Below are 13,677 nucleotides of genomic sequence, written 5' to 3' on the forward strand. Positions count from 1 at the left end.
GTCAAACGTGCTGTTAAATAAAAAACATGGCGGGCAATTTTAATTATGTCTTATTACACTAAAAACAACAATAATTTTAGTATAAACTATATAAACTGGATTGGTAATATTAAATAGTAAAGGAATAGTTAGTTCAAAATACAAATATAATAACAAGTCAATCTTAATATATATAAATAACTTAGTAATTTCACTAAACAATTAATTGAACAAGGTTCTGTATGTAATTAATTACTTTACATTATATACTAGCAACCCGCCCCGGCTTCGCACGGGTGCAATGCTGATACTAAATACACTACAGAATGTCTTACAACGTTCACAGTTTTTCAGTCGTTAGACAATACAAACCGCTATGTCCCTGCGTTTTAAATCTGTGATATCTTCGAAAATATTCATTTAAATTACATGCTGTAAAGGGCCATATCGATCTATATTAAATGCACAATGTATTCAAGGTACTTAATTGGATAAGGATTAATGCTGTATTGCTTAAAATCACTGTGAAAATAAGCCATTATTTATCGTTAAAAGTAAGAGATAAAAGATGGTTATTGTGGGTTATCCCTAAAAGATAGACACCATTGCGGACTATTTTGAAGACCTTTTTTAGGGAAAAATAACATGATAAACGAAAAGATGAAATTGTAATTTTTCGTCAGTCTACCTGTCTATGTTAAAAAAAAGGATCATGGTATATCTTCAATACGTAAGTCAAATAAAGTAAGAAGCAAATGAACCGAGGAAATATATTTAATTATACGATACGCTAGTTCCATGTTAACTGGTCAAAGTCAAAGTCAAAGTCAAAAATCTTTATTCAATATAGAAGTGTTTACACTTGCTTATTGATTGTCAAAAATCTACCACCGGTTCGGAATTTAAAACCTCGTACCTGAGAAGAACCGGCGAAAGAAACTCAGCGGGATATATTTTTTTTTTTTTTAACCATTTTCCATGTACAATGATAATTATATTTTAGTTATTTAAAACATCCTGGAGGCGATCATTTCATTCCCAATCATCAAGTGCGTCACTTAAATAACAAACTTTAGTAAATTAATCCAACATATAAGCTAATATCATGTAATATATGAATGAAGTATATTTTAAAACGACTTCGAAAAAATAAGAAGCTTTTTAATTCGCTTCTATTTGTTTTTTAGGGTTCCGTACCCAAATAAAACGAACTCTTTTACTAAGACTCCGCCGTCCGTCCGTCGCCAGGCTGTATATCATAAACAGCGATAGTTAGACAGTTGAAATTTTCACAGATGATTTATTTCTGTTGCCGATATAACAACAAATATTAAAAAAAAATAAACAACAGAATAAAATAAATAAAAATTTATACAACAAACATGATTTTTTTGCCGTTTTTATGAATAATGTTACGGAACCTTTCGTGCGCGAGTCCTACTCGCACTTGGCCGTTTTTATGTTTATGTTTATTAGCACAGACCTCTGTCTATCATTGGGTTTTTTTTTGTTTGCGAGTATATATTTTACGTTTTGGTTCAATCAAATTTTAAAGTCAGTTTTTTTTTGCCAAAATTATATTTTTTGATTGTTAATATGTATATTCTAATAATATATATTTTCCATACAAAAACCGAATATAAAAAATAACAGCGAGTACAGATTCCATTAAAATAATTTATTAGCTTAGTTATTTATTAATTAGCAGATTTTATTATGGCAACAGTCCACACATTGCTCAATTACTTGGTGATGGGGCTTTTTGCAAGCCCGTCTGGGTAGGTACCACCCACTCAGCAAATATTCTAACAAACAGCAGTATTCAGTAATGTTGTGTTCCGATTTGAAGGGTGAGTGAGCCAGTATAACAGGCACAAGGGACGTAACATCTTAGTTCCCAAGGTTGGTGGCGCATTGGTGATGTAAGTAATGGTTAATATTTCTTACAACGCCATTTTTTGTGGGCGATGGCACTTATCAGGTGGCCCATGTGCTCGTCCGCCTATCGATATCATAAAAATAAAATAAAAGACACTAGTGTTATGAAGGGTGACAAGACAGACAAACATAATATTATTATATCACATTCCAACCAAGAGAAATGACAAAAAAACATTTGACAGCGAATTGACGCAATATCATTGGCCGAGAGGCTGAATCTATGATATTCACTATGGATACACAAAACATTTCGTTTTCAATGTAAAATTAAAATGACTTTATTGAAGACCCGGCTTCGAGTAGACAGGATCCATCGGGTTAACAATATTTAATATAGTTTACGATATTTATTTTTCGAGCACGGAGCAGGGTCCGCTGGATTGCAGTCATTAGGATAAAAAAAAATAACTACCATCTACAGTATTTTTATATATTATTTTAAATAGAAAAAAAAATGTCAGTGTGGGCCACGTCTCCCAAGAAGACGACAAGCTCGAAGTCCAGCGAAGATCTGCCGATGTTCAGCAAAAATATAAAATAACGCCTAAATTTATAAAAAAAAAATGTGAAAAAGGCCCGGGCTACTGTCAGCCCGTGGATGTTGTAAATTAAAAAAAAAAAACATCCATTATCTTCCGTTTTTCAACTCAGATTAACAATTCCCGTGTTCAATTCAAAAATGTTCTTCTTCTAGTTTTATTTATAAAAATGTCAAACCAAAGAGTATTCATTACATTTATATAATTCTGTGATTGAATATAACTCGATAACTAAGCTGTACAACCTTTAATGATTATTTATAAATATTTTACACTTACATACATACTAATTTCCCACTGCTGGGCCAAGGCCACCTCTCCATTTGAGGAGGTTTGGAGCATATTCAACCACGCTGCTCCAAGATACTGTCAATTCATTAAAATCGATCAAATAAAATTATATATGCAAACGGTGGTACACACTTTCCTAGTTCAAAATCCCCAACAATACTTTTGCGTAAGTAACCATTTAACGTAGATCAACATTAACATAGTTATTCTATAAATATTTTTTAGTATTATAAACCATAGATATAACCATAAAAACTACAATCAATTGAAGTATTTACAAGATCGGTAGTAGGATTTTGTCCAACCCGTTTGGGTAGGACCGAGATGGCCCAGTGGCTAGAACGCGTGCATCTTAACCGATAATTTCGGGTTCAAACCCAGGCAGGCACCACTGAATTTTCATGTGCTTAATTTGTGTTTATAATTCATCTCGTGCTCGGCGGTGAAGGAAAACATCGTGAGGAAACCTGCATGTGTCTAATTTCAACGAAATTCAGCCACATGTGTATTCCGCCAACCCGCATTGGAGCAGCGTGGTGGAATATGCTCCAAACCTTCTCCTCAAACGGAGAGGAGGCCTTTATCCCAGCAGTGGGACATTTACGGGCTGCTAATGTTTGGGTAGGTACCACCAACTCATCATATAACACCAGAAACAATTGACGAATCATTGCCATATACTTCTTAAATAACCATAATTGAATATGTAACCAATTCTAAGCTGACAGTATTAAACCACATTTAGCCTTAAGCTTAAGTCAATCGGTATCAAAAAGCACAATCGCTTGTATTTACATTCCTTGTAATTTAACAAGAATAAACCCATTTCGTAAGCCTTTCACTCGTAAGGTTTTTCCCTTGAAGGGATTCCCGTCGCATTCCGTCCGTGTAACGAAACGCGATTTAAATTAACGCGCTTTTATTTTATTTATTAAGTTCTACCTCTCTAGTGAGTAGAATTATGGAACGGAATGACGTCAAACTACGAAGTCACTACAAGTATATTCATACTTTTCGTCGAGCCTGATATAATATATGTATATGAAGGACCTTAACTTACTTCTGTATTTTTAACTTTGCTGTTTCATATACAAGATTATATAGATGATAAAAGAGCGTGGAGTTAATGCTTGTTGACTTCCAGGCAGGAGACATATCATACATATATAATTGTATTTAACTAACATGACTGTATATTTAGATGTTGAAAAAGTGTAACTACTGAGTTTCTTGCCGGTTCTTCTCGGTAGAATCTACATTCCGAACCGGTGGTAGCTTTACTTTAAATAGTTTGTCAAATGACGATTCAAAAGTGCTTGTAAAAGCCTACTTGAATAAAGTATATTTGGATTTTGATTTTATTTATAATTTCGTGCCGGTTTACGATAGACCCGAGTCAAAACCTGTCCACAATTATATCTTTAAAAAGTAATGATTTTTTAGGCGACTATATATATCCGCATAATCGAGATATTTCTTTATTAAATCCATGAAATTCAATTACCTGACAGTTCAACGGGCGGCCATGTTGGACGTTTACGGATGCGTTCAGAGAGTGTTCTAAATAAAAAATTCGTGCAGGAATACTCAATGTAAACTTATCCACTTTAAATTATTAATATATATCGAATTTACTTATTTTGCCCGAGCGGAGCCGGGTTTTCATCTAGTTATTTATATAATATGAACATCGGTTAGTCTGGTGTAACGACGTACCACGCACCGCGCACGTAATAATTACTAGAAGCGTTTGAACATGTACGGACTGCGGACGAGCACGTGCGCGGTGACCCCTCAGGACGCACACGTACAGACGTAACAGCAGCGGTCCGTCTCTTCGCTATCAAACCATTTCTCTGTATTTAACCCGAAAACAATAAAGAGGGTATTCAATGGCGATATAAAATGTAATGAATGTTTATTAGCACGACAAGCACCTTTATTAACACGACTGAGAAACTATTATGGGGTCTGCCTGCGTCTTACAACCGACCTACATATGTGTCTGCTTTTGTAAATATATGTATATAATAATAATATAAATAATATACATGAAATGCAGCTATGCTGAAACACTGGTATTTGCGAAATTGAAAGTGCGAGAATCAAAATAATGCATCTTCATAAGGGCAACTAAGAAACTTTTATGTGGCCTCTCTTTCACATTAGAACCGACCTATGTATCTGCTTTTGTAAGTACATATATATAATAGTAGTATAAATATTATACTTATATAAATATAGGCTTTGCTGAAATGACGTAAATTTGTATAAAATTTAGGTACCTTTGAAATTATATAAAATATAGTAAGAACAGGAATAAGTGTCTGCCATTAATTTTTCCTATATTTTTTCTTATATATTGTAAGATATCAAAACGGCAAACATCCGCGATCCGTTTTAAAAGTAAATTTTTAAGCTTTTCGACTCCTTGGCGCGCTCAAAGGAACCCTCGATGGGAATAGTGAACCTTCATTTCCCCAACGGCAGTTGAAGCAGTATACCTGGCAGTAATATGGAGTTTGCTACTATACCGTGAGTCTGCCGATCACTGGCTCTCAGTCTATGGATTTTTTATTGAATAATAGTTTAAAAAACTAAAAAGCACGGTTTTAGCACGCGCTGAAAATGACAAAAGCAAACCCTTTTATTTAATACCCATATCATGGGGGTGCATTTCAAATAGCCAATCCGCCATCTTGGATGTCCGCCATGTTGGATTTAAATCACGTGACTATTTTTTTCGTATTCCTGACAGCAAACCCTTTCATTTGATATCCATATCATGGAGGTGGATTTAAAACAGCCAGTCCGCCATCTTGGGTAGGCCATATTGGATTTGTAATGACGTTTTTTAGCTAGTCATGTATTGTCATCAGAACTCAGAGCGCGTGCAAAATGTCATCCTAATCGAAGACGGGGAAGTGGGTCAAATTATGATTCCAAGATTTCCTTACATACATAGTTACAATTGAAGCTAATACAAGCGTGTTAAAAACTATCATTAACGAATAACTAACAATAATTTTATACGTTAATAAATAATATTAATGAACGTTAATAAAGTGTGATATTTTTTTAAATTTCCCAGCGTAAACGAGAACAATTTCAATGTTTTATTTTGATAATAAAATAATACTTATTTACAATTACTTTTACGGAAATTTATTACGTATTTGTGATCACCGTTGTAAACAAATAAACGAAATAGATATCAATACGTAAATGTAGGAAAAATTACAAGGACTTCGTGTTTGAAAGTAATAAATTCCAATCGTTTGCGTCCTTATGACGTTTCTACTGTGTTTTTTATTTCATATATGTAAGGGCGGGTAAATTGGCCACTTGATGGTAAGCTGTCACCACGAATCATAGACGTTAGTGGTGTATGATACATCAAACATTCCTTACATCACGCGCACCAACTTGCAAAGTTTGAATGGTATCGATGTTTTAGAAATAAGGAAAAAACAAATATAATTCTTTACTAGCTAAACACACGACTTCAACCGAATTTATAGTACACAAACCTTATACCAATACTATATAGGATCCAAAATTATGTTCTAACCTGATTGGTCAAAAATACACAAACATTACATAAATTAGCGAAAGGTTAAATTATAATTAGTTTTATATTCCTTACATGAGAAATAATATTATCCCCGTACAGTTTCACCCTCCTCTTCATACCCTTAATTGATGATTTCCGTGATAAAAATCTTAACTATGTCCTTCACATTAACAGCCTGTAAATTTCCCACTGCTGGGCTAAGGCCTTCTCTCCCTTTGAGCTTCAATGCGGTGGATAGACATGTGGCAGAATTTCGTTGAAATTAGACACATGCAGGTTTCCTCACGATGTTTTCCTTCACCGCCGAGTCATCATCATGAATTATAAGCACAAATAAATCACATGAAAATTCAGTGGTGCTTGTCTATGTCCTTCCCGGGACTTAAACTATCTCCACACAAAATTTCAACTAAATCGGTTCAGCGGTTTAATCCTGAAGAGGTAACAGACAGAGTTACTTTCGAATTTATATTATTAGTAGAGATATACCTATAAATGCGACAGTAAGTCTGTTTGTTACACGATCTCATCGGTTACTTAACGGTTTATGATAAAATATTGCATACACGCTATCAGGGGTACAGCAATGACCAATGTACCTAACTCCCCCCGACAATATCCCACCTATTACTGTACGGGGAATTGGACCACCCGATGGTTAGTGGTAAACATCACCATTAGACATTAGCGCTGTAAGAATTAATAGCCGTTCCTTACATCATATCAATGCGCCACCAACCTTGGGAGTTAAGATGTTATATCCCTTGTGCCTGGAGTTACACTAGCTCACCCGTCAACCCAACAATACTAACCTACCCAAACGAGCTTGAACAGAATCCAAGCAAGTAATTTTTAGTAAGATTCGTTATTTAAATGTCATAAACTACAGATTGAAATATCTGTTTTACGTGAAAATTAACAATGGCGCGTAAAGTTTACAATATTAACTTACGTAATGGCTCGTGATTATTATTATTTTATCACTTATTGTTGCTTACTAAGTAAAATCAATGTATTTTTTATACTTAGTTAATAATTTAGAATTTGTAATCGATGATTTAAATATAATACGGGTGGGTCACGGGAGCCCCGACAGAGGTGATAACTTGAACTAAAATAAGTTGAACTATTTAATATTTAATTTTTTTAACTTGAGCTTAGATCATTACTTAATTTTTTATTTTAAATAAAAAAATGTATTTCATTCTTACATGTCGTGATGTACATTATTAGTGTCATCGTTGCCAACGGCTGCCGTGTGCTTAAGAGAAAGGGAAGCCAGACAGACTGGCGCCGTAACGCGTTACGTAACTAAGCGGTTTACCCTCCCATAAGAAGTTATCAAGAAGTTTAATTGGAATTTATTTTGAATATTTATCGTACACAGCTGGCAACGTCGAGCTGCAAGCTTGAGCGAGGACGCCACTGGATCAGTGTAACGTAAAGGACACGTCACATCTGGAAACCGGAAAGTGTCCATGATGTGGAAGCGCCGACCGGATGCGCTGGCACAGTTGATCGGACGAAGTTCGTACGTTACAAATTGGTAAATCGTAGTCCATCTTGTTAATCTTACAATATTTTTAAGTTATTGTGATTTAATATTGGAAATACATCACTATATTGCTGTTGCTAAAGGATATTACAACACTAATTACTTTTAAATTGATTGCGAACCTTGGGAACGAGATGTTCGCCTCCAGGTTGTTTCAAATAACGTAATATTTTTTGTTATTGTTACATTAGCAGCCTGTAAATTTTCTCACTGCTGGGCTAAAGGCCTCCTCTCCCTTTGAGGAGAAGGTTTGGAGCATATTCCACCACGCTGCTCCAATGCGGGTTGGCGGAATACACATGTGGCAGAATTTCGTTGAAATTAGACACATGCAGGTTTCCTCGCGATGTTTTCCTTCACCGCCGAGCACGAGATAAATTTTAAACACAAATTAAGCACATGAAAATTCAGTGGTGGTCTGAGTTTGAACCCGAAATGATCGGTTAAGATGAACGCGTTCTAACCACTGGGCCATCTCAGCTGTTATTGCATGAAAAGAATAATTTTAAAAAAGTTCCGATGAGTTTCTTTCGCCGGTACTTCTCAGGACCGCTCTATTAATTTTCGAACCGGCGGTTGATTTTAGACTATCAATAATCAAGTGTAACACTTCTATATTGAAAAAAGATTTTAGAGTTTGACTTTGTTAATGTGAACGAATCGTTACGGATATTAAATACTATATATAAAGGCGAAAGTTTGTATGTATGGATGTGTGTTACTCTGTCACGCAAATTTTACAATTATGTAGCTTGTAGATCAGATTAGCACTTAGGATATATATATTTATAAGAATATTGTGTGTATAACACCTGCCAACCAAACCATAAAACGCGAACGGACTCGCGGGCGGAAAGTATATAAATAATATTTCGGATTTACATTTTTTGTTTAACATAGATAATCTGTATGTAAATGATATATAATATCAATATATTATATGTCTGACATACAAAATTAAATATTATGACAATTGAATTGTTGTATTTTTTTAATCAAACTATAACTACTAAAGCAATGATGTAACTTTAATATTGTTACAGTTCATAGTTTTAATAAATACATTGTCTATAAAGTATGTTAATATGTTATATATTTTTTTAAGATATAACTAAATATGACGTCATAGTCAAACTATTACTAAAACACGAAATATGTCTTCAAGATATGTAAATGTTTACAGTTTTCAGTTCCAGTATTCATGAACAGGTTCTGATTAAAACCGATGTCAAGTAGGATGCATGATAATTTATAAAAAAAAAAAAATTAATAATCACACTCGTATTCGATTTTTCACATCATTGTATCGAAAATCTGTTTTTTAATTACCGTGCAGGATAAACAAAAAGTTAATTGTATTTAATTATCAATGAAACAGAGTAACTACTGAGTTTACTGCCGGATCTTCTCGGTAGAATCTAAATTCCGAGCCGGTAACCTTACATACTGTAACATGCTCATTATCGTCTTTACCATAGGGCACACGGGGCACGTGCCCAGGGCCCCCATCCTGAGAGGACCCTGAAGAACCAACAATTTCCTTCATACGTTTGTGCTCATGTTGACCGCTATGTATATTTTCGAAAGTGATATATTTGGAAGAAATATCTATTATATTTATCAAAAAAGGCTGTTGACGATAGTCTATAATAAAAGTAAAAATAGATATACTATAAAATAGCCATAAGATCAGATTCCTACGAATTTACGAAAATTACCGCACCATTTATTTGAAACAATACTTAAAGCCTGGGCATAAGTAAATTATTTGTAGATGGTAGTAAATAACTATCAAAGGGTCCCAAATTCATGGGTGCCCATGGGCCTCAGCATAGCTTGAGACAGCTCTGAACATGCTCCACTTATCAAATGTTTTACATCCAAACACTTAGTATTGTACAAGAACACGGGACTTGACTTAGTTCGCTGGTTAAAGGAGCACAGTAAGGAATGGTTAATATTTCTGACAGCGCCAATATTCATAGACGTTGGTGACAACTGACCACTTACCACCAGATAGCTTATTAGCCCGTTAAATTCATGAACCTACTTGAATATTTGGAAATAACGTAGACAAAATAAAAACACACCAAACATTACCAATTTCTATTTAATATTGTAATTTTTTTTTATTTTTAAATATTCTTATATTTACAAAACTTAAAATAAAATTGTAAACAAAATATATAATTATTTAAATGTATTACATAAAGCTGCAATTATATTTATAATAAAACATTTATATATTATTAATTCATCCGTATTAATGTTATGCACGTGTTAGGTATATAAACAATTTCATCTTAAAACATATCGATTTAAAAGTGCTTTTAAGAGTCGAGTTAACTCAAATACCTCAAGTCTATTGCAAACTTGTATAGTTATCATCAAACATACAGACAGATTAAAAACACGTCCATATATAAAAGATACAACGTCCATATATAATACAACGAACTCATCACGAGATCACCGTAACTAGATCCCATTTACTTTTAATTTAGCACAGCTGTGCGACGAAGACGCTCGTTAAGAGATGACTTTTGTTAGGAACTTCAAAACGGAGTAATGGGAGGGCAGCGGTACGACAGGACGGACAACTTACTATAAATATACACCGAAGTCACGAACAACGTTCTGTAGGGATAAAATTGTAAAATTAATTAATTCGACTTCCATTAGCGTTTCGAAAACTAAGTTATTACTATTAATAATAATAAATAAATGAATAAATGAATATTGGACAACATCACATACATTACTCTGATCCCAATGTAAGTAGCTAAAGCACTTGTGTTATGGAAAATCAGAAGTAAGGACGGTACCACAAACACCAAGACCCAAGACAACATAGAAAACTAATGAACTTTTTCTACATCGACTCGGCCGGGACTCGAACCCGGGACCTCGGAGTGGCGTACCCATGAAAACCGGTGTACACACTACTCGACCACGGAGGTCGTCATAATTAATAATTACAACACTAGAAACAAGAATATCAGACTGAACACAGTATATTATGTCAACATATTAGATATATAAATATGACCGTGACTAATCAACAATAAAATCATATTACATATATAATATCAAGATATGTTACCCGCGCGTTATTTAAAACATAGTAAACATTAAATATTATTTAAACGATGTATGGAGTGAAGTGAAGTGAAGATGAAGTCACCGCTAAAGGGGGTGGCACCCCCCACCCAAAGCACAAACTCAACTGGAGGGTAGAATCCGTAATACCTCGAACCGGTATTACTTTACACACAAAGAGAATTAATAACAGAATCAAATATTTTACATTTTTAAGAAAGATTATTAAATAATTTTATAATAAGTCATGAGATACGGATGAATTATTTAATATACAAGACAGATCTCGTCAAATCGGTTTGATTTCTTAAAAGTAACACAATTATAATTCGATGTGGAAGCCGGCTTATGTCTTATTTGAGGTGAAAAGCAAAACAGTCCATTCCAACGGCACGAGAAGTGAAGATAAACAAACCTTAGATTTTAATATTCCATACTAATAGATCTGCTATAATATGCACTAAAAACAGTTCTTTATTAATATATATTTATTTATAAATCAATCCAGTTTTAATTTTACTTCCAAAGTTCCGACAACTTCACCTATATTAATCGAGATTTCGACCAATAGTATCGCGTCATTTCAAGGTCAAAGTTGTTCGAGTCTTTACTCCTCGTGTGATTGGTGTAGTCTATACTGGAATTCATACATATAACAGTTATATAGTGTAACCTAATCGATTTTGAGACTTTTATCTTGTATCAAAATTGTTTTAGATTGTATTGTCTGACATCGTATTGAGCTTTCCCGTTTTGATAGTAATTTAAAATCGTCATATATATACTAATGAGAAGTTTTATTAAATGCCTGACTGAAACTACTGAACCGATAAACATAAAGCTTATACCAGAAGATTTTATATTATAGCTCGTTTCAGAGAATGTTTAATTATATAATATTATTACATAACGTCGTTGCGCCTGCGAAAGTCACTTTGTGTTTTTTCTTATTTTTAAATTTTTATGCCGTTTTAATCGTTATTTCAATACGCACGTACTGTAAAAACAGTTTTGTGAAACCTTCGATATCGAAATAACGATTAGAACGGCATACAAATATAAATATATAAAAAAAAAAACACATAGGGACTTTTTGCAGGCGCAACGACGATAAATAGGTACATATGTTTAACAAATTCATTCGCTTTAAATTTAGACTAATGACGTGACGAAATTCAACATCTTTTAAACATACATTACTTTCGTCTTCTACAACTGTATATATGTCGAAAGATTCTTCATAAATAGAACCTTTAGTTAACTTATATTTTTACTTTAATTATATATACTGTTCCATTTACATACTCAATACATATATACTTACTGATGGAAAATAAACCATAATGATAATTGAAAAAAGGAAAAATATATAATTTATATTTCAAACGCTTTCTTTTCTACTTTAACTGAAAATTTTTTTTGTTAACCCTACCAGGTACAGCTAGCAAAGAAAAGTAAAAATATGGAAGATTAAATGGCAGAAAGAGGAGAAAAGTTACTGAACTGTTTTGTCTTTGTTTGTTTATACATAGATTAGTTATCCGTGCCGGTTTCACACGGGTATATACTTAACTTTAGGTTGACGTGAATAAAAATTAAGATTTTTCGTTGAACTTTGAAATTCTCGCCTTTTCTGTACTTCTTGAATGAAATACTTTATTTTATAATCTGTAGAGATTGAAGAATTGATAGAAGTGACACAGATTATAAAAAAAAACATGACATTAAACAGTTTAATTCAAAATTTCTTCTTTTCAATTATAAGAATGAAATCAAAGACGTCGTGTTTATATACTATGTATAGAACGAGAATTATTTTTCTTCTTAAGAACGATTTTGTTTTAAATTTAGATTATTTTTTGTATACTTAAGGAATGTTTTTTTTTTTTGTATTTCATATCAACGGTTTTAATTAAACACTAATTCCTTACATATTGAATACTAATCGTCTCTTTTAGTCATAATTGATTTGATATTCGTGAGAAAGAGAGAGAAATGTTTAAGTAATCACTCTCTTAATAATATTTATAAGTAAAGCCGTATATTATTCATAACTAAGGCGGCTCAAGCGATATGTTCTAATTTTTTTTTAATAAGGCAATAATCAGACTAACGGTACATATTAATTACAAAAATAATAATAATTCAATACGATTTTTAAGGCACCTTTCAAACTAGCAATATCTTAATTATTTACGCAACAAGATCCCTTAGTTTCGTTTTTAACATTTTAACTTTTTTATTAACTGCGTTTTTGTAATTCAACTTGGAATCACTTTTTTGATTTTGCGTTTTACTGCGACTTTTAACTCTCTCGTGGAACAGCTCGTAGAAGTTCGGTAGGGGTGTGTCGACTAAGTCTTTATTGATGTAATCGTTCGGTAACGGTAGGTCGTGGTAGCACGTCGCCATGTTCTGTATGAAATGGTTGAACATTGCTGTTTCCGTGAACCACTCCAGGAAGTATTGCACTTGCTTCGAACTTGAGTTCTTGATGAAGGCTTCTTTCTGTAAAGACGAGATTTTACATATATACTTGGTGACTTTGTTCTGTCCGTCCGGGTAAATCCACCCACTCATCAGATATTCTACCGCCAAACAGCAATACAGTAGAAGTGCAGCGTAGAAGTGAGCCAGTGTAACTACAGGCAGATGGGACATAGCATCTTAGTTCCCAAGGTTGGTGGCGCATCGGAGTG

At 33.6% G+C, this 13,677-nt stretch overlaps 1 protein-coding gene across 1 annotated transcript in view; it reads right to left on the minus strand.

Moving 5' to 3' along the window:
- Positions 1-12,045: 12,045 nt before the first annotated feature.
- Positions 12,046-13,677, minus strand: part of LOC125074993 — a 59,965-nt gene continuing 58,333 nt past the window's right edge. The window contains exon 11 of the mRNA XM_047686515.1: positions 12,046-13,486. Coding sequence (XP_047542471.1) covers positions 13,172-13,486 — 315 coding nt within the window. The 3' untranslated portion in view covers positions 12,046-13,171. The remainder of the gene's footprint in view (positions 13,487-13,677) is intronic.

Source organism: Vanessa atalanta, chromosome 29 (genome assembly GCF_905147765.1).
Source record: "Vanessa atalanta chromosome 29, ilVanAtal1.2, whole genome shotgun sequence".
Lineage (NCBI taxonomy): Eukaryota > Metazoa > Arthropoda > Insecta > Lepidoptera > Nymphalidae > Vanessa > Vanessa atalanta.